Here is an 18,608-nt window from a genome sequence, read left to right on the forward strand (position 1 = left end):
CTGATGGCTTCTAAAACTTCTGAATTCAGACACTTGTGTCTCGCTAAAGATATCACTGATCACTACCGTGTCCATCTACAACCTAAATGGATCACAGAAGATCTCTACCGTATCTGGCCTAGGCATATCCCCTTCCACTTTTAGGAGGTTATTACAATTTTGGAGGAGGTGTTAATCCGTCCCAAAAGTGACGGTAAAGTGACGGATATACCACCAGCCATATTACGAGTCCATTATATCCTATGGAACTCGTAATACGGCTGGTGGTATATCCGTCACTTTACCGTCACTTTTGGGACGGATTAACACCTCCTCCAAAGTTGTAATAACCCCCTTAGTCTTTTACTGAGTCCTTCATCTTTTGAATCACCTTTCACTGCCCGCAATGTGCCTGCCTTTCACTTCTGCCTAACTCCTACCTTGTATTGTCGTCTCCTCCCATTTTGGAACCTCTACTGTATACTCCCAGCAGTGAAACCCTGCCAATGCATTCCACTTCCTGACATTTGCCTGCCACCCCATCTGCTGTCATTATTGCACCTAAGATACTGCCTCCACCCCACTCTCCCCACCCCCAGATGGCTGTGACTGCGGCTTCCACCGAAGTGAACTTTAGAGAACCAGGTTTGCACATTTCCAACATCCCGATTAACAAAAACTGCCTTTTAGGTCCAGTGTGCCATTAGATTGTGTGCGTCGTCATTCATCACCACGACCTGTAGCGTACAAACGGGATTGTGGGCCTTCACACTAGATTCTTCTGCTGTGTGCTATGTTCTATAAAAAGCTTTAGAAAATTCAGCAATTCAAGAAAATGAGTATGTAAAAGGGTGCTGGTTTAAACTGAACAATACTGGTACACCTGGGGAATAAATGCTTTGTGGAAGGGGACACATGGGGAGAGACAGTGCAAAGGACCATTTTAGGTTACTCTGGGGAGAGCAAGAGATGGAAGTAAGTAAAAGAAGCAGCCACTGAACAGAGCCAGGAGGGTCTCATAGACGAAGGATTTTTGTAGGTTTTTTACTTGCTCTCCATTACCAAGGCCCACCTATCTGTATCAAATGCTCAGCCCTCCCCCGCCCAGCCTCAATATCATTTCACTCCAAGGTCTCTGCACTGGTTTCTATCTCCCTCACCAGCATCCTCCCAGACTGTGCTGCCAACACATAATGGCTGGGTGGCCACGCGCATCTATAATTCATGAAAGTAACTCTCTATCCTGCGCTGGAGTGGTGATGATGAGGAAGAATCTGTGGGGGAGAAGGCTCGAACTGCGTGATCCAAGGCAAGAGAAGCCTTTTCAGCCGCTGAGGCGTCTGTGGCGCAAGAGCTCTTTTCATGGGTGTCTCACCAGAGTGAGTGAGTGCACTAGGAGTGATCTCTTTTCAGGTGATAGACTGGATATGATGTGGAAGGTCAAATGCCCAGTGCAGCACGGCTGACCATGGGGGCCCTGAGCCTTAAGCGGGCTTATCGCCCGGCTACCCTACGGCCTCATCTTAGCAGGTGTGTTCTTTTTCTTTCTCTTAAGGGGACAATGGGACGGGTAAATGAGGTGTCACGCGTAAAATGCCAATGGAAGTTTGGGGGAGGCTTGAGCCTGAAGCTTGGCTTTGGTTCAGCTCGAAGTCCTTTTGAAATCTGGAGCCCAGAACAAGCCGAGCTTTCACAGGAGGCGCTGTGGCACACCTTGGGGAGCCAGGTTCGAATCTGACTTTGGCTCAGCATCCTGTGAATCCTGGCAAATCTTCATCTGGTTAAAAAAGTGTTATGTTGTCTATTTCTGCAGCGAAGCACTCGTATGGCATGGGTGAGGTTTGTGCTATGTAAAACTGCTTAATATAAAATGTGGATTCAACCTGTCACTGATGCTCTAATCTCAGCCTCCAAGAATTAAGGACAAAACATTAACCTCTGATATCAGAAACAGACACCCATCTAGTGGCTGAATCACACAGTATGAAAATAGAAATTCTTGGATCAATATTTGCTTTGTCAAATTGTGTGATCCTAGACAAATACTTCATTTCACCAGGACTCATTTTTTGGTCATATTAGAGCAGCTTGAAATACGAGAGTTCAGGGTGTGCGCTTCACTGAAAAACTTTCTAGTTTGATTAATTAGCCGATGATGTTGCTCCTTCTATAGTAGGAATATAGGTAACATTAAGGTATACATAACATTAAGGTATACATAACAACTGAACTTGCTTCTAAGTTCCTTAATACAATTGTGAACAGTGAGGGTGCCGAAATGTATGTCAGTTCAACTTCGAAAACCCTCAGTATTAATAATTATGCTTTAAATAATCTGATGTACTAAGGTGAAGTGCTTCAGAATGTTTACAAAATATACTTCCTTGAATTTTGAAGACACCATGTCATATTCTATTGTGATGTTTGTTGCATGATTTAAATGCCAAATATTTTAAGGGCTCGGCTCATTCATGCATTCTTAGAGCCAGAGCCGCTCAGTTTTCCCTGTTACTGTGTTAATTCGCCCCAATTTAGAGCATAACACAAAACATGCTCTGGGAAAGCCAGAAAGTTTTTAGAGTGCATGCACACGGTGGCACAATATGACCAAATGTCAAAGAAGAGTATACATGCACGCTTTTTGATCAACATACCCATTAACAGAGAGTCTCATAAAGTGAAACAGGCATCCATGCACAAAGACAAACAGCAAGGGGCACGTGCTAATGTGCACCCACAGAGAACAGGGATGTGTAACAACAGAGCATTGGATGATGTGTACCAGGGAAGGATAGGGTAATATACACTGAGGAACCACTACTGATGCACCTCGAGTCAACGAGGGTCAGTGTGCATCAACAAAGCACTTGGTGATATGCCACAGGACAGCACTGAGTGATGTCCCTCACAAAAGCACTGGATGGTGTGCCTGGTGGGATCTCTGGGTGACTGTGCATGACATGAGCACTGAGTTTTGTGGCGCATCATGGAAGCATTTGATGATGAACAGTTCACAGGCAGAAGGCTATGTGTATGGTGGGGGCATCAAGTGATTAAGAGTGATTTTCAATAGCGGGCAAAGGGTGATATAAAATTGGGTACATTTGTCAGGGAGCCCCCACAGTGATGTGTCAGAGGACTAGCTGGTTGAGACTGGGACAAAACTGGATAACTGGAATATAATATAAACAAGAGTACCTGAAAGGTGGAACAGAAGTAGGTCAGAAGCCGAGGACTGAAGCAGCTTGGAACAGGCAGTGAATTGGGAACTCAAAGATTTTTTCCATTGGGGTAATATTTCCCTTTTAGTGAAAACACCCCAATTAAATATGGGAGTGCTTTCTTACTGCTCCACTCAGGAGATGTCAAAACACCTGTTCTTTGAGTATGTCGTTTTCTGTGCTTTTGGACTAAGGAAAATTCCCCTGGAAACTTTAGCGGCTATCCACTGCTTACAGATTTGTGGAAGATCATAATTTTCATTGCTACCCTTTACCACACCTTTCCCACTGCTTTTCTTTCCAAAAGGATGTCCGGTTGTTTGACTTTTCTGCAAGAGTATGTACATTTTCCGTTCACAGGTAGCCACAAATCTCTATTCTGTGATTCAGTGTTTGGAATTACTGACTGCACTTTCATCTTTGGAGCATCTAATATAATAAATGTAGTAAAACAGAAAAAGAAGATTTGGAAGTAGAGGTTGAAAATCCAGTTGGTGAAAAACTCCAATATAACTGGGCCTGGAATCTCTGCCAAGATCATTGCCAAATCCACAGGTGCCTGAAAAAGCATCAGAAAATTATAGTGTTGACTTAGCTGTCGCTCCCCAGGAATTGTAAATTTGATCAAATATGACATTTATTTCGTATTTCTTCTGAACACCTTTCATCTGACAAGTAAATAACAGTATCCTGAATGTTTTTGCAAGTAGTTATTCAAGGCTACACCCTCTTTTACTTTCACTTGTCTGGGATAATGTGATTAATGCATTCTGAGTATTGTGTCGGGGGGAATGTATGCAATTATATGAAGGAAAACATTTCTTCCCCTAATGCTTAGAGAACCACATTTAACAACAACCTACTGCTCAATTAACTGACACTTAATTTTGATTAATTGAGAAAACCCCTTAAGGAATTCTTCCACATTTTCTCATGCAGAGAGCAATTAGTGCAGAAAACATGAATGCACCGGCCGCGATACCAGCACGACAGAAAGCAGCGTAAACAGATTTATCAGATACATAACAAGGAAACCAATATAATGGAACATAAGTGGAAGTGAGGGAAACTTTAAGACAAATCCTGAAGTAAACCCCTGGCACAGAGAACTAGACTGTCATGTTCAGCCATCTTGGGAATCCAACTCCCAGAAACAGGGGGCCGAGGGAGACCAACAGGGTCTTACGTAAACGAATCCAGTGTTTACTTGAATCTCTCTGTTAACATTAGACAGCAGCTGTACCCCAAGCAACCTTTAGGGGACAAAATCCATGTTTTACTAAGCTCCCTAGTGTGTGTCACTCCCTCACGCCTAAACAGTAAAGAGGGGAGCATTCCCTGGCACCTCAAATTTACAAGAAAGGAAAGCTTGGACTTTGGGGAAAGAGTAACCCGATGGGACCAATATGGCTTTGAATTTTGTCTCTATTTCTCTCTGAACTAGATTTATGTGTTGCAAAGATAATGTCCAATTAATCTTTCTACAAAACAGTGACTCCCAAAGGGTGTATTGAAGGTGGAAGTGAATTGTACTAAGTACAACCTTAGTACAATTCCCTTCCGCCAATATAACTGTTCTATTTGCTTTTGTGAAACCCTCATCTGGACAGATGCCTAAAATCATACTCTGGGTGACCATTTCAAGGCTGGTGCACATCGCCCCTAATACTCTACACATGGGCGTAGTTTGGTCGGTGATATGGGGGGGGGTTGAGCTTCAGATGTCCCTACAATCAAGCTGCACATAATGTTGAGATACATTATAGGAAAAGCAGTGTGCACAAGAGGGGCTTAAGGGCCAATGGAAAGGGAGCGGAATGCATATTTTAGGAGTACTATGTGAAAGATAGCACATAATTTTGTGAAATAACCAACATTTTTGAAGTTTTTCCAAACAGGAAGAGGAAGAGAGTGTGTGCGGTTTTGTTTCTGTGTGTAAAAATTTCTGCTGAAATCCGATAAACACCTCACTATACCCGACTGAAAGCACCTGCACCCGACTATTTATAACAAAATACATTTATTAGGGAGAGTGTAACGCCGCAAACATCCCCCCCCCAACCCCAGAACCTACGCCGCTGACTCTGCAATGCTTTCTACAGAGAGCTTTAGCTGGAGGACATGGAGGGTGCAATCACAAGAGCATCTCTTGAGGATGAAACAGGAAACTTACAGCCTTCAACTGTAACACAGTTCACCAAGCAGCCTCCGTCGGTATGTCCTCCAGCTAAAGCTCTCTGTAGAGCCCCCCAGCTGGGAAACAAGCTTTACACATGCAATAAACACCACAGAAAAGAATGGAGCCACATAGCACAGCAATTTGTAGTGTTATAGCACAGAAGGGAAGCTTAACCACCGCCGGGACAATTTATGTTATCTGGTCCTAAATACCCAACCTAAGAAAAGTTTGTGATCTCTGAATAGTGCGACACAGATTGGCAGGGGCCTGCAGGGCTGGCAAGGCCAGAATGTATAGATGAGATCCAACTGCAGAAGTATGAGCCCAAACTGAAAGTGCAAGCTTCAATCCTGACAGCCCCTTTCCATCCTTCTATTCCTTTGAGATTGATAAAATGTGCAGTAACACGTGTAATTCGAGATCTCATTGATCCTGCGCTGAGCAGCACTAGAAAACAATACTGTTTATTGTACATCCACTATGAGTAAACACTGCCCCTCAATATTTTCTCCAGTCCATTTCTACCATCGCCCCCATCCATCCACCGCCACAGAAAAGGGTAGTAACTGAGCACAGCTAACAGACGCTTCAGTACACAGCGGTAGTAATGGCCAGCTGGTATTGTGGATCAATAGCAGGTTGGAGCTCAAGGAACCCAAGGAGGGAGCTGGAAAGCAAGGCCAGCATTGATCTTCTGCCCAGGGTGCGCGGCGGCCACCTGCTGTCCGTAATGCTCCTCACAACCTGCCCTTGACTCGCCATGTTTGCTTCCTCACAGGAAGGCTGGGGTGGCTCTGTACTGGAGTTGACAGCAGGGCATGGGTGTAAAAGTGCTGCAGACAAATGATGGCTCTCTTGCGCGAGCGTATTGGAAGGCGCTCAAAGCATGCATCATGGAGGCAGATTTTTTTTTCTCCATCTTTTATTCATCAAATGTTCAGTATTATTATTTATTACATTGGCTACTAATATGTGTCAGCTTATCTCTGTGAATTCCCCAAAAATTCACAATGTTTAGATCTAGTCTCGCGGGTCAGAGGTGAGATACACCACTACACTACCTAGAAACTTTCAGTCTCTCGATCACTCTCTACCAGCCCCACTCTGCCCTGCTCTCGCTCTCATACACTCTTCCTGTTCCACATCCACTCTCTAACTCTCTGCCAGTCTCTCATGGACAACCCCATGCTCTCTCATTCTCTTAGTTCCACTCTCTACAAGTCCATTACACTACCAGTCCAAGTCTCTCTCCCTCACAGCACAGCTCTGACCTTTCCCTCAGTCCCACTCTCTCCTATTTGGTCTTTCAGTTTTATTCTTTGACTCACTCCTAGATCAACTAACTCCCACTCGCTCCCTGGCCCATTCAGAGTGAGACCTACTCTGTTCCAAACTCAACCTTTCACTGTGCCAATCTCTAAAAACCACTTCTAGTCCTGTTCTCTCCCCTTCCCTTTTACCAACTCACTGGCAACTGTGCTGATCAGTGAAGGAAATGAGGGGATCCGGCTGCATCCTGGATCCGGCAGCGCTTCTTGAGCCGGACTCGTGATCCGGGCCAGGCCTCGTGTCATATGATGAATTTGTCCTCGTGTAATTTGCTGACACCGGACCATACAGTGGCACCTGCACATTGTCTGCTGTACACCCAAAGCAGCAACTGCAGGGGTGAAGGGACTTCTCATATTCACTTCCAGCTGGGCCTGACACAAAGCCCTCGCTTAAGGGGTCATCAGTCCTCCCTTTATAGGAAGTCACCCTGGCTAGGAGCTTCCTGAAGCCAATGCACTGAAGGTAAACAAGAGCATGTTACTATTTCACAAGTACTTAAGGGAAACCAAACTCCGGAGGCAGGTTTTCCACTTCATATGACCCCTGTATGTGAGGGGTATGAGTGCACTGGCATAATGTCATGTGTATGTGTGTGTAATTACACCAAGAACGATGTCAATAGCATCACTACCCAAAGGAACATCTGTTCACACCTTAGAATAACGAACCATTGAGATCCCACTCTGCTACATTAAAATGTCTACAACTTATGATCTGCAAGTAACACACACATTTCTACACAAAAGCAGGAACCAGGTGTATTATCTCCATACAACAGACATCCACACATCTGTAGTCTGCATGTCATGTTATGCTTTGCTACTTTATGAGGAGTCAGAACTATGACTAGCAAAACTCAGCTCAATCCAGCAAGTGCATTAACCAGCAGAGCTATCTTACCCTTATGGTGATCCCGTGAAAACTGCTTGCCATTCAAAGATCCCCCGGAGCCTTAACCTCCTGCGGTATGTTCAAATGCAGACTCTTTATGGCCACTCAAGTAAGTCGCGAGAGATTTACAGCCACGTTTGTCTTTGGTGCCATTTTGTTTGTGACAGAGTTTTAAAAGAAAAATGTACAAATTGGGTGTCAGGCTGCTTTTTATTACTTCCCGCCCCCACCCCCTCGTGACTTCACCGCTTTTCTGCAGCCACATTGTGAACCCCAATGTATGGGATTCTGGAGGAATTCTTTCCGATTCCAGCACTGATGCTGAATGATGAGCATGTACATACACCAAGCTTTGCATACCCCATGAATAAAAGCACAGCACCTCGTGTACTGCACTAGTACGTGAGAGAGAGAGAGAACCGAGAGAGAGAGAGAGAGAGAGAGAGAGAACCGGGAGAGAGATAGAGAAAGAGAGCTACGAGAGAGAGAACCAGGAGAGAGAGGGAGAGCAAGGGACAGGAGAAAGAGAGAGAGAGCCAGGAGAGAGAAAGAGAGAGAACCAGGAGAGAGGGACACAGAGAGAGAAAGGGGGATAGAGAGAACCAGGAGAGAGAGAGAGAGATCCAGGAGGGATAGAGAGTGAGAACCAGGAGAGAGAGAGAGAGCGAGACGGAGAAAGGGATAGAGAGAGAGAGCGAGAGAAAGAGAAAGAGAAAAAAGAGAGAGAGCGTGAACACCAGGCAGGAGAGAGAGAGAACGAAAAAATGAGTATTCTGAGGGGGAAAGTAAGAATTTCTGAAATGCAGCAGGATAGTTGTAGACGTGTTTTTCAAATTGCAATGTTCATAGGTTTGAAGGAACTCGGTCACACTGACATAGGAATCTACGTTGCCTTACTAGCGGGTGCTGTGCCAGTACCACTACAGCACGGGTCAGCCATGCAGCACAGACTGGCTCTTGTGCCAGCGCAGTTCACCAGTATGCACGGTAAGTGCCCTTTACAAGGAGTGTGGAGTGGCCCGTCCAGGGATGCGCCCGCTCTGCCCAATCACAAGGTATAGTGGGTTGGACAGCACATCTGAGAAAGCCAAATGTGTTTCCATGCACACTTTCTTCCTCTGGAATTGGGGAAATCATGTGGAACTGGACTTGGTAATCCTGAGTCTGCCATATGTTCTTTGGTTTCCTGGGCTGCAAACTCAGGATGCCCGGTAACTGGTTGGATGCCTGAAAGTCGCCACCTGCACTACCGGCCTTCACATTCTTGGCACTCTTCAAAAAGATTTGAAGCTGTTACTGCTCCAACGATACTTTCACCACGGATTAACTAATGTGCCTCCTTACTCATGCACATTCCTGTTACTTGCTCTGTGGTCCTCTGTATGTTGTATATTTACCACTGTTTCCCCTCACTAATATTTTCTAATTTCACCCATTTTGTCACTTTTCCTCCACTGCTTTGCTGTCACCTTTCTGCTGTATGCTCCTGTTTCTGAATGTCATCGGTCAACCTTAATGTTCCACGTATGATTCTTTCCTTTCCGCATTTTGCTTCTATGTTACCCTTTCTTTGAACTGTGCTCTAATTTATCATGTTCTGTTCTTATATTGATACTTCCTCCATTTTTTGTAAAGTGTTTAATGTCCAGCCGTCGTGTCCCTGCTGTTTAAAAGTGTATAAATTAAGTGGAGATGATGATGGAAAACCGGCCCGAATGGTGGGATCTGGATGTTGTATCTCCCTCCTATAATGCGTGGCCATCGTATAGTGAGAGGCTAAGAGCCGTGCAACTGTTGCCGCATAATTAACGCGAGCACGCAAGGGGCATAGAGGAATGTACATACCTACAGTCAAACTTAACAGACATGTGTTTGCAGTCAGCACTGCCAATGTTAGCAGACAGGACTGCACTGTGTTAGCGGTCAGCACTGCCCTTCTTAGCAGAGAGCACTGCCATTGTTAGCAGTCAGTACTGCACTGTGTTAGAAGTCAGGGCTGTCTATGTTAGCCATCAGTATTGCCTCATTTTAGCCGTCACCTCTGGCCCACGTTAGCAAGCAGTGATAACAGTCAGCGCTCTACTTGCTGGCAGTCATTATTGTACTGTGCCGGAAGTCACCACTATTACTAGTGGCTACTGTCGAATTTTTGCAGGTAGTATTGTTCTGTAACCCCCCGATCTGACTATATGAGTCTTAAATTCTTACTCTCCGAGTCTGAATAGGCAGATGAGACCTTTCTCCCTGAACCTAAACCCTGAAAAATTGCAATCCCTACTTCATACCATGGCGAAACACCCTCCAGTCCAAGGGCGACTTCTGCAAATACAACTTCCTGGTACACCCCTACGCTAGGCTCCTCACAAGGTCATTGTGGTTCACTGTGGGCCAGAACTTCACGTTACTTCATATCAATAAGCTCACAAAACTCCTTCATAGCAAATGCTCCTCCTAAAAACTTGAACCCATACATATCTCATGCTGACTTTGGACCTGCAGTGCAAGTCAGTCCTCTCACACATAGATGGGGGAACCACCTTTCCTTCTGGTCTTCCTAATGTTACCCTTAGATTAACCCCTTATGCAGCTGCCCACCTTATCACTAGGGCTAAAAGGATCTGTATGCATGACACCAATTCAGAAGGCCTTCACGCCCCACCCTTATAACCCAGAGTTTACTTAAAATGCCCTGCATTTCTCATAAAGCACTGCACCTGTGACTTCCCAGCCACTTAATCAACAAACTGCATACCTGCATAAGAAATGCCAGAGGGGAATCCAGTCCGTTCCTGGAAATTCCCAAAACAAAGTAACCCAGTTGATTATCCCACCCTTGTATGCATCCTGGAGTCTTTAATTAAATTTACCGGCAATGCCCTTCACTGGTACTCCTTCCACCATTCTAACCGATACCAATTGGTTGATATGTCCACCTCCAGGTCATAAAAAATGCCTATAACCTTTGGGGTCCCCAGGGATCCATACTGCCTTCTGTTACCTTCAACCTTTGCATGGAGCTGCTTGGTGCTTTACCCAAAGATAACAGCACTAAGATTCACCAGCATACCAATGAAACACAACTCTACTTGAAGGTTTCTTATGCTTCAGACATTCAATGCCTCACACACTGTCTGCACAACATCCAGACCTCGATGACTAGCACCTACATGAAGATCAGCTCAAGCAAGACATAATAACTGTTCTTTGCCAAGGACAGAGAATGAAAAACAGTGCAAACCTGGATCAATGACAAAAACTTGAAGGTGAATGCCAAGTCACTTGGATTCACCCTGGACACCAGCCTCACCTGCAAGGAACACATTGCCTAAAAAACGAAACTGATCTGGTGCCAGCTCTCTCTTCTACAGAAAGACAAACCATTGTTCCAGATGTGACTTCAGAACTGCTATTCAAGCAATTGTACTCTTGGAGCTGGATGGTAGTAATGCCCTGCTACATGTCCGCCCAGACTCCACACTGGCACCCCTTAAAGACATCCCATAAACAGCATGTCCCTTGCAAGGCCTGAAGAATTATGATCACATAACCCCCATCCTGATGGAACTTCATCGGCTCCTCTTGTTGGACCATACCATCTTCAAACCAACTGCATGATTTACAAAGTCATGAAGACCAGCACTCCCTTGATCTTGTAGACAAACTCAACATCTCTGGTGGTTCTCAGCATACCCACACCCAGAGCAGTGCTGAATGAGAAAACGTCAGTACGACTGTTAACATCAAACTTCTGGCTAAGAAGTGTAAAAAAAAAAAAAACAATATAGCATGTCTTTGCCAGCTATGCACCTGTGATCTGCAACAACATCCCTGTATCCATCAGGACTGTCCCCACGCTGCTCCAAATTAAGAAAGAGTTGAAGACACACTTCTTTAAGGAAAATCACATCTTAAAGCATTACAAATCTACAACCCAGCTAACTCTCCAACCACTCTTTGACTTTACGTTTGCCTTTGACCCTGTGCAGCACTCTACTGCATTCTGTCTAGTTTCAGGTTAGACAGGGTTTCTCCTGGTATGCCAATCATCTGGAATCAACTTCCTGAACTACTTGAAGCTGAACCACAATTGGTTTGCTCTGAAGAAAGGCCTAAAACTTGCTTCTTCTGTGTAAACAGCCAGCAATACCTCGAGCTAAATGTCCGCTCAGGCTGTGTTCACAGTCACTGCTGCTAACATGGGATTGTGCTGCCTGTTAACAAATGGCAGAGTTAACGTATGACCACTTATCACTGCCTAATGTTATCATTCAGCAACGCATGCACTAGCAGCCTGCACTATCCTGTTATAAACATAGCACAACATGTGTATCTGTGGTGCACCGGTTCATCCCTTGGGGCATCTTGGTTCATAACAACAGTTGTTTATTGTTACCCAACTCAATGATACTTATGTATTGACCTCAGAGGGATGAAAGGCTGAGGGGCTCTCAATGGATTCAAATATTTGGCCATGAGGTCAAACACATATTTCTGCTGGACCACAAGAACAGCTGGTTTGTCCCCCTTAGCAGTCAACACTGCCACTGTTAGCAGTAAGAAGGTGTCAGCACTGCCTGTAAGCAGTAAGTAGGGTTCTTGCTAGCAGTTTCTAGTAGCTAGTACTAGCCCTTGTTAACGGTCGTTACTGACGTGTTCTCTGCCAGCACTGCTCTTGCTAGCAGTTACCACCAGTCAGCACTGACCAATTAGTTAGCATCACACTTCCTCTTGTAAGTAGTTAGCAATGCCCTTGAAAGAATTGTGCATATTCTGTGGACGAACCAGTGACAGACCCCTTGGCCTGATATAAGACTGAGCTTCCACCTTCACGGGCCCGCCCATCATTGCTAATATGTATTTTTTGCCCATAACTCTGCAAAAAGGCTTCTTGTCACGCGTCCTCTCCAGAGATGCAGTTCTCCTTTAGCGGGAATCACTTTTCAGACAAGAGTGCAAGTTACTGAAAACTCTTTTTATTGTGCTAGAAACGTTTAAGATGATGGAACGCGCAGAAAGCTCCCGCTGTACCATAAAAGAATTGGTAAAAAGCGATGATAACATCATGGGAATGTATAACAATAGCATAAATGATCAAATGAAGACAAAATTCTGCCGTTTTGCTGTGCTGCTAATTGCGCAAGACATACTCTGAAAGTATGCATAATATGATGTCCGGCACTTGTACATTTACAAACAATTGTATGACAGAACATTAGATGGAGAGATGTTGTCTTCTAGCCATCTTGTCCTGCATAATGTTTTCCAAATTGTCGACCCATTCGGTACAGAATTCCTATTATGAACTCAACTGCTAAAATGTTTTTTGTAAACAATATTTAAGCCACGATATTTATGCCAGATGACATTCTGACCATGTTATTAAGGTACAATACCATTAGGAAGCGCACCGAACCTACGAAAACAAACCACTAACACACTTTTCACAATCAAAGAAGCAATATTTAGCGCACCTCAGTGTAGGGTTCACTTTACCTTCCAGTGCGACAGGTTCGAAGAGCCCAAACTGTTCCAGAACTTTCACAAACAGAACCAAAACCACCAGCACTGCAATCACCTCAAGACCTTCCAGGTTCATGGTGGACGGGGGTCATGGCCTCGCGCCGCCCGTGGCGTCGAGAGGGGCCCTCCGCTTGTCCCCGCTAGACCTCCCAAACTTCAGAAGCCAGCTTATCCACAGAGTTCGGCCAAGGCAGGGTGAAGTGGAGCACCATTGAAACCAAAAAACTCCGAAAAACGGAGCAAATGAAGCCCCGAACATGAGCAAGGGAAAAGCCAGAGCGCCTGTTAAACTTCCTCACATGTCCGCGTGAGTAGCCTCGAGAAGAAAGAGAAGGCTAGGGTCTGGCAGAAAGCAACATCTGCAGTTTGCCAGACCCTAAGCACTTAGAAAGAAGGAGAGCGGATGCGTATGTGGGTCCTGATGCAGGGAGGCTGGAGCCAGCCAAGCGTCTGCCGCTCCCACCGCACCTTGGTGGAGTTTGGCTGTCTACAGCGTGCTTGGGAGAGCAGTCACCGAGGAGGGGGGAGAAGAGAGAGGCATGCCCTCTCACTCCAATGACACTTCCAGCATTGATTTGCTTAATGCAGTTGCCAAGACGACCACTGATTGATGTTAAGAGTTCTCTCCTCACATTTAGTGACAGGCAAAGCTGGGTTAAAATGCCTTACAAGAAAACCAAAACAAACACCCGTGCCCTGTTCAAAGCACTCAGAAAATAATTGTTTTAGGCACTCACCAGGGCATAGGCGGGAATTCGACTCCCTGTGCAACTGTGCAGTGCGGTTCTGTGTAACAGGCGTGCTTTGCACAAGGAGCTATTCTATAAATTAGCACTTTAGGCACTCCAGCAATTGCGGTTGGTTATAGTGCATTAAAAAAGTATGGGACTCTGATGTTGGGTACAAATAGGGAGGGGTGAGTGAGCGTGGGGCGGAATCAAAGACGTAGCTATCAAAACAAAATATTCTGTTACTTGTTTCGATCTTTCACCTTCATGTAAGTACATACAAAATAAGCACAGCTTAAATGAAAACAAATACGAGTCAAGGTAATCAGAGGGAAATACACCATTGTACATTATGAAACCTCTATTGGTTAATTCACTGCACAGAGCGGTCTGTGTCTGTAACCAGAGAGCCACAGAATGGAAACCTGGTTGTTGGAGTGGAGAATAGAGACTTCTGTATATTTAGTGCTACGAAGTCCCAGTCGGTAACAGAAACCACTGTGAATGGCTAAGTCATTATTTCAAACTAGCATTTAACAGTATAAGATAGGCTGCTATAAAAAGGTAAAAAAATGGCTTCCAAAATGTAGATTTTAGTAATTTCCAAACTGCAGATAACGCAAATTTTTACAACTGTCCTTTTGAAACACACACTTTACATCTCAGCTGGGAACTCCCTTGCAATATCACTCAAAAAGAATAAAGATGTGTACCATCAGGCAGGGTTTGACCTTAAAACTTTTCCATCTAATTTGGGGTTCTTTTAAGCAAATTTTTCCTGGTATAACCCCTGTTAGAAATGGGGTCTTTGGTTGGCAGTCATGTTACCCCCTGTCCAAGCAAGGAACCTCACTCTAGTCAGGGTAAAAGAGAATCACCCTCAGCAAACCCCTGCTTACACCCTTGGTAGCTTGGCACGAGTAGTAGGCTTAACGCCAGAGTGCTAGGTGAAAAGTATATGTACCAACACACAAAGCAACTTAATGAAAACACTACAAAATGACACAACACAGGTTTAGAAAAATAGGAAATATTTATCTAAACAAAACAAGACCAAAACGTCAAAAATCCACAATACACAAGTCAAGTTATCAATTAAAAGGCAAAAAGAGTCTTCATGTAGTTTTAAACACACACTAACACTGTTAGCATGAAAATGTACCTTGGGTGTGTCAAAAATTACCCTGCACAGGTGAGTGTGCGTCAAAAAGAGCTTGTGATGCGCCGATTTCACTCACGAGCGAGACCTTGCATCGTTTCTCCTTTCATCGGTTTGGGCGCGCCGTTTCTTCTCTCCGCAGGAGAGCGATGCATCGATCCGGTCAGCACTCTCGGGTCCGGGCAGGCCTTGCCTTGCATTTACCCGCCCAGCGGTACTTGCGTCGGAAATCCAGCCGCACGATGATCCAATAAACCACTCAGCGTGGGTTGCGATCTCCCAGCCTCCGTCAGCGAAGCTGCGCGTCGTTTCTCCAGCTCCGAGCGTCGATTCTCAGCCGCGAAGCCGGCAGTGCGTTGGTTTTTCAGCTGCAGATCAGAGTCACGTCGATCTTTTCCCCGTACGGCATTCTGTGCGTGGATTTCTTCCTATTAGGCCGCCAGTTTCTCCTTTCATGGTCCCATGAACTGGATTGGCACCACTTGGCAGAGTAGGAGTCACTCCAGACACTCCAGGTGCTGGCAGAGAGAAGTCTTTGCTGTCCCTGAGACTTCAAACAACAGGAGGCAAGCTCTAAATCAAGCCCTTGGAGATCTTCACAAGATGGAAGGCACGCAAATTCCAGTCTTTGCCCTCTTACTCTGGCAGAAGCAGCAACTGCAGGATAGCTCCACAAAGCACAGTCACAGGCAGGGAAGCTCTTCTTCCTCAGCTCTTCAGCTCTTCTCCAGGCAGAGGTTCCTCTTGGTTTCCAGAAGTGTTCTAAAGTCTGTGGTTTTGGGTACCCTTCTTATACCCAATTTCTCCTTTGAAGTAGGCCTACTTCAAAGCAAAGTCTCTCTTGAATGTGAAATCCTACCTTGCCCAGGCCAGGCCCCTGACACTCACCAGGGGGTTGGAGACTGCATTGTGTGAGGGCAGGCACAGCCCTTTCAGGTGTGAGTGACCACTCTTCCTCTCCCTCCTAGCACAGATGGCTCATCAGGAAATGCAGTCTACACCCCAGCTCCCTTTTGTGTCACTGTCTAGGGTGAGGTGCAACCAGCCCAACTGTCAAACTGACCCAGACAGGGAATCCACAAACAGGCAGAGTCACAGAAATGGTATAAGCAAGAAAATGCTCACTTTCTAAAAGTGGCATTTTCAAACACACAGTCTTAAAATCAACTTTACTAAAAGACGTATTTTTAAATTGTGAGCTCAGAGACCCCAAACTCCACATGTCCATCCGCTTCTAAAGGGAATCTACACTTATATCATAATTAAAGGTATCCCCCATGTTAACCTATGATAGGGACAGGCCTTGCAACAGTGAAAAACAAATTTAGCAATATTTCACTGTCAGGACATGTAAAACACATTACTATATGTCCTACCTTAACCATACACTGCACCCTGCCATTGGGGCTACCTAGGGCCTACCGTAGGGGTGTATTACATGTAAGAAAAGGGAAGGCTTAGGCCTGGCAAGTGGGTAAACTTGCCAAATCGAATTTACAGTTAAAACTGCACACACAGACACTGCAGTGGCAGGTCTGAGACATGATTACAGAGCTACTTATGTGGGTGACACAATCAGTGCTGCAGGCCCACTAGTAGCATTTGATTTACAGGCCCTGGCACCTCTAGTGCACTGTACTAGGGACTTACTACTAAATCAAATATGACAATCATCGATAAACTAATTACATACGCATTTTGTAAAGGAGCACTTGCACTTTAGCACTGGTTAGCAGTGGTAAAATGCCCAGAGTAACAAAAACAGCAAAATCAGAGTCCTGCACACATCAATAACCTGGGAATCAGAGGCAAAAGTTAAGGGAGACCATGCCAAGGATGGAAAGCCTAACACCACCGTTTAACCAGCTTGCATATATATGACATAACCCTAACCTACCCTCTTGTGTCCATGGCAGCTTTCGTGAGATCTGAGAGAGGGCTAATCTTCAAAGTTCATGATCTTTTGCAAACCATTGTTTAATCAGTACTAGGGGCTTACTTACAACTACATATGTGATAAAACAAGAGATGTTTCACCAACCCTTCTTCCACTCTTTCCTCTCAGCTTTTGTCATTTCTTCACCTTATGGATGTCAATTCATCAAAATGCTAGGGGCGGCGGAAGTGACATCATATACCTTTTGGGCCTTAATGATGTCACAAGAAGTGACATCATATGACCTTTGACATTACATCTTCCTAGGCAGTGATGTCACATGACCTTAATCCAGATGACATCACAGTAATTTAAACTGGTGAAGTTCCATAATAATTGGATGATTAATATAACACAAACAAATGTCCAGATTTGGATATCATCTATGTAAAACATGTTAAGGGAACAGTTTTCTGAATTGTAGTGAGCAAGCAAAGTAAGTCTGATGTCTTTTAGTGGAGATTGAAAGGTACAAGTTTCTCTCCTTTGGTAACATTTGAAAACACAAATGGGCTCCAAAAGTGTATTTCAGGCCCTTTCATGGTGTGCCAATCTATTAAAATCTGACATTCCCAATGAGTTGAACCAATTATGTTTTAAAAAAATCCTATGTGTGCTCCCATGTGAAAAATGACTTCCAATACTAGGAAGGCATTTTGCTATGGGTGCCCCTTTTGCCAAAGTATAACATACAATATGCTGGTGTCAGAAATTTGCTAATACTGCTGTCCATGTACTATGGGGGGACCTTATGTAAAAAGTTATGTCTGGTATGTTGTGGACCACATTTTATCATGGGTGGCCCCCTGATATATGCAACGTTGTCCTCCTATATGCCAAAGAATTTCCTCCAGTGTGTCAACGCCAGGATTTTGACCCAGGCGTCAACTATGCCGACACTTTTCTCCAATATGCCAGTGCTGGCATTTTTGTGTGGGGTGCCCCATTCCAAAATTGACCTATAGTGTGGCCAGCACTAGCATTTTGCAGTGGGAAACTATTGACTTTAGTATACCAGTGACAGTATTTTAACAATGGTGTTTCCATAAGCCAAGAATCACGCCAGGTCTTTGATCAAGCTTGAAAGCATAACATATTCTCATGTATGCTTACCTACATTCACTTACACTCATTCATTCACACTGTCTTGTTCAGTGCTCCCTTGCACTCCTTCATTTTCACTCGGTGACTTGCACTCACTCTTAGTCTCACTCATTCACATTCTTTCACTCACTCTTAATCACTTATATTTACTCATTCACACACACATGGCCCCACATACAAAAATTAATGCTCACAAATGTTCACTCTCTCAGACAAATTCACTCTCACCCACATGCACACACAATATACATTTAAAACCATTTTATTACCTTAAATACTAGTGAAGGACCGTTCTAGATCCTGCTGTTTCACTTTTTACTACACTAATAGTGAATAATAGAGTATTACCCATCAGAGTAATAATAGAAATGAGCAAAAAAATAGTTTATAGTGAGACACTGGAAAAGCAAGCTACTCCTGTACTCTTGGCACTGATTTTGCTACCTCTGAGGACAGGGGTCACAAGGGGCAAGCTAGGAATCGCAGCTGCGACCCCTAGTGACCCCTAAATGACGTCCATGCTTCACCTCCTTACTTACCTTAATCATGGTCTTTCATT

At 44.6% G+C, this 18,608-nt stretch overlaps 1 protein-coding gene across 3 annotated transcripts in view; it reads right to left on the bottom strand.

Annotated features, from left to right (window-relative positions):
• The window catches only part of KCNIP2 (potassium voltage-gated channel interacting protein 2), a 1,298,474-nt gene that overhangs the window by 315,642 nt on the left and 964,224 nt on the right, over positions 1-18,608 (bottom strand). The window contains exon 1 of one of the 3 annotated variants that reach the window (XM_069239573.1): positions 13,096-13,278. The exons of the other annotated variants lie outside the window; for them this stretch is intronic. Within the exon in view, the coding sequence (XP_069095674.1) occupies positions 13,096-13,198 (103 nt within the window). The 5' untranslated portion in view covers positions 13,199-13,278. Of the gene's footprint in view, positions 1-13,095; positions 13,279-18,608 lie in introns of those variants that run through there. 3 annotated transcript variants of the gene reach the window in all.

This window comes from Pleurodeles waltl, chromosome 6, assembly GCF_031143425.1.
Source record: "Pleurodeles waltl isolate 20211129_DDA chromosome 6, aPleWal1.hap1.20221129, whole genome shotgun sequence".
NCBI lineage: Eukaryota > Metazoa > Chordata > Amphibia > Caudata > Salamandridae > Pleurodeles > Pleurodeles waltl.